Source organism: Sarcophilus harrisii, chromosome 2, assembly GCF_902635505.1.
Source record: "Sarcophilus harrisii chromosome 2, mSarHar1.11, whole genome shotgun sequence".
In the NCBI taxonomy this organism is placed as follows: domain Eukaryota; kingdom Metazoa; phylum Chordata; class Mammalia; order Dasyuromorphia; family Dasyuridae; genus Sarcophilus; species Sarcophilus harrisii.
This window is the reverse complement of record NC_045427.1, coordinates 432,321,003-432,324,503: the sequence shown is the minus strand read 5'-3', so window position 1 is coordinate 432,324,503 and position 3,501 is coordinate 432,321,003. Positions and strand designations below refer to the sequence as shown.

The window sequence follows — 3,501 nt, the reverse complement described above, 5'->3', positions numbered from 1 at the left end:
TTCTTCAAATGTCTATTCCAGTCATCCTTCTTAATTTTAGTGCCTTATTTTTCTTAACTATTTCCTTTTCATTCTGCAAATAACTTGGTTTTACATATTTGATTTTTTGTTGTCTCTCCCATTAAATTATGATCACCTTTTGCCTCTTCTTGTATTGCCACTACTTAGCATGATATCTGGCACTTAGTAGCCTCTTAAATATTTTTTGACTGATTTTCTCTATGAATTCTATTTCCTTCCTAACTACTAGTACCTTCCACATCCCACCCCACCAAAATGATATATTTTGAAGTATAGCAAAAGTCTAAATTTTATAGATTTACTAATATTATAAAGTATATACAATTTATTTTGCATATATTTTTTCATCATGAATGAGAATGAAAGCATTTTTGTTTTTATGTCTTCAGTACCTAGTAGAGTTCCTGGCTCATAGTAGAAGCTTAATAAATGCTCATTTATTAATATTCTGACTAATAATAGTTAATACTATTGACCAATGTCTAAATGAGAATGGGGAGAGGGAGGATATTGCAATTTAAAATGCAATGCAATGCAACTGATGGATCCCACATCCATCAACTAATCTATCCCGTCAGCATCTAATCTAAAGACTATCGCATATACTCAAATAATTTTAGATTTGAAAGTTCCCTCATTTTACAAATGGAGAAACTAGAGCCCATAGAGCACAAACCCAAAGTGGTTTGGAGGGAGGAAGAGGAAAAGGTGTGGGTACAACCTAAGACCAACTAGATATATTTACCAAAAGATTGAGTTTGATACGGATGTTCCCCTTGGCCACACATGCTTGCTAACAGATGGATTAATTATACAGCCAAATTCAACCTGAAGACTCTTCTACTTATCAGGATCTGTGGAAGGAATGGTCATAATTAGTACTGAAAGACTAAAGAGAAAATGGTTTGAGACGGCAGGATAAAAAAAAAGAAAAAGCCTTATTGTCTACTGTCCAAGGAATTTAACTGGAGATAAAACCTATACACAAGCACATGTGTAGCTCCAAACAGCAAGGCCTGTTGTCCATCCATTTCATGTCATGACTGCTTGCTGGCTTCCTCTTCATATGCATTCCCCATTCTGCACATAAGAGGAGCCTGAACCAAGGCCGTACAAGTACCCACAATATTTGGCATCATCAATGTGATCTTCAAAGAAAATTTCTCTCATTTTGAAAAAGGCCATTCCTGTCAGTAATGAATTGGATCCTGCCTGGTGCTGTGGTCCTATCCACTCCAACTCCAGCTGCTCAGCCACTTCTTGTAAGCCACCTTTGAGGTTTTTGCAGCTCTTCATGAGATACTTAACATCATAGATGACTGGAAAGAACAATTGGATGATCTCAAAAAAGTCCAGCTCTTCTTCAGGCAAATGAGAGTTGGTCAGGATTTTGATTAAATAGCCAAAGTCATAACCACTGTGAAATGAAAGCCACTTGACTCCCTCACACAACATGACACCTGATGTCATGAGAAGTTCTGCAAAGTATTGTGTTTCAATCTCTTCTTCCTCGTGTTTTTTAAACTGGATTCCCTTTATGACCAAAAAAGAACTAGAGATCACTATTGACTACAAAATAGAAAATTTTGATTATATCAAATTGAAAAGTTTTTGTACAAACAAAACTAATGCAGGCAAGATTAGAAAAGAAACAATAAACTGGGAAAACATTTTTACAGTCAAAGGTTCTGATAAAGGCCTCATTTCCAAAATATATAGAGAATTGATTCTAATTTATAAGAAATCAAGCCATTCTCCAATTGATAAATGGTCAAAGGATATGAACAGACAATTTTCAGATGATGAAATTGAAACTATTACCACTCATATGAAAGAGTGTTCCAAATCACTATTGATCAGAGAAATGCAAATTAAGACAACTCTGAGATACCACTACACACCTGTCAGATTGACTAGAATGACAGGGAAAGATAACGTGGAATGTTGGAGGGGATGTGAGAAAACAGGGACACTGATACATTGTTGGTGGAATTATGAACACATCCAGCCATTCTGGAGAGCAATTTGGAACTATACTCAAAAAGCTATCAAACTGTGCATACCCTTTGATCCAGCAGTGTTTCTACTGGGCTTTTACCCCAAAGAGATTTTAAAGAAGGGAAAGGGACCTGTATGTGCCAAAATGTTTGTGGCAGCCGTCTTTGTAGTGGCTAGAAGCTGGAAAATGAATAGATGCCCATCAACTGGAGAATGGTTGAGTAAATTGTGGTATATGAATGTTATGGAATATTATTGTTCTGTAAGAAACAACCAGAAGGATGAATACAGAGAGGATTGGCGAGACTTACATGAACTGATGCTGAGTGAAATGAGCAGGACCAGGAGATCATTATATACTTCAACAACAATACTGTATGAGGATGTATTCTGATGCAAGTGGATTTCTTTGACAAAGAGAAGATCTAACTTAGTTTCAATTGATCAAGGATGGACAGAAGCAGCTACACCCAAAGAAAGAACACTAGGAAATGAATGTAAACTGCTTGCATTTTTGTTCTTCTTCCCGGGTTATTTATACCTTCTAAATCCAATTCTCCCTGAGCAACAAGAGAACTGTTCGGTTCTGCACACATATATTGTATCCAAGATCTACTGTAACCTCTTTAACATATATAGGACTGCTTGCCATCTTGGGGAGGGGATGGAGGGAGGGAGGGGAAAATTGGAACAGAAGTGAGTGGAAGGGATAATGTTGTAAAAAATTACCCTGGCATGGGTTCTGTCAATAAAAAGTTATTAAAAAAAAATAAATTAATTAACTGGATTCCTGAGGTTGTCAGGAGCTCTATGGTGTCCTGGGCACACATGTCTTCTGTTAAATTAAACTTGAAATTGAACTGCCATGTTGAAGTTCCTGGAGGGTATTCTCCTTGCTCATTCATAAATGTTAACCCAAGCTGAATTATCTTTAGCAAGTCTACATTACATCTCAATAGTTGGTACTGATAGTCAGCATTACTTCTGAATTCTCCAATGGGTCTTGCAACCACACCTGGAAACTTGGTGTCCATGGTAACATAATTATACTTCCCTATAACTTGACAAATTTTCTTCATCTTGTCATCCAGGTTGCAAGCCCAAACTTCACAAAATCTTTGGGTATGATCTACAGTCGCTGCTCCGCTTGTGCCATCGTTGTGCTCCTTCACCTCGTCCTCACCATAGAGCCAAGCCTCAGCGGCGGCCCCATAGACACCTCTCGCCGGCCCGGGAGAAGGGAGCGAGGGAGCTGCCCAGCGCCACCTCTCTTCACAAGTGCGGCGAGGCGCTGCACGATGACCCCAAAGAGATCATAAAGAAGAGAAAGGGACCTGTATGTGCACGAATGTTTGTGGCAGCCCTGTTTGTAGTGGCCAGAAACTGGAAACTGAATGGATGTCCATCAATTGGAGAATGGTTGGATAAATTGTGGTATATGAATATTATGGAATATAATTGTTCTGTAAGAAATGACCAACA

General features: G+C 38.2%; 1 protein-coding gene across 1 annotated transcript; it reads right to left on the bottom strand.

Moving 5' to 3' along the window:
• Window positions 1–761: 761 nt before the first annotated feature.
• On the bottom strand, window positions 762–3,098 carry LOC100920088 (CCR4-NOT transcription complex subunit 7-like). The gene is made up of 3 exons (XM_031949518.1): window positions 2,803–3,098; window position 2,749; window positions 762–1,545 (listed from the first exon to the last, which is right to left on the bottom strand). Exons 1-3 carry the CDS (start codon window positions 3,096–3,098, stop codon window positions 1,084–1,086), a joined length of 759 nt encoding a protein of 252 aa, XP_031805378.1. The 3' UTR covers window positions 762–1,083.
• Window positions 3,099–3,501: the final 403 nt, after the last annotated feature.

Coding starts and splice junctions, on each gene's coding strand:
- LOC100920088 (XM_031949518.1), bottom strand. CDS start 3,098: ATGAAGAAAATTTGTCAAGTTATAGGGAAGTATAATTATGTTACCATG.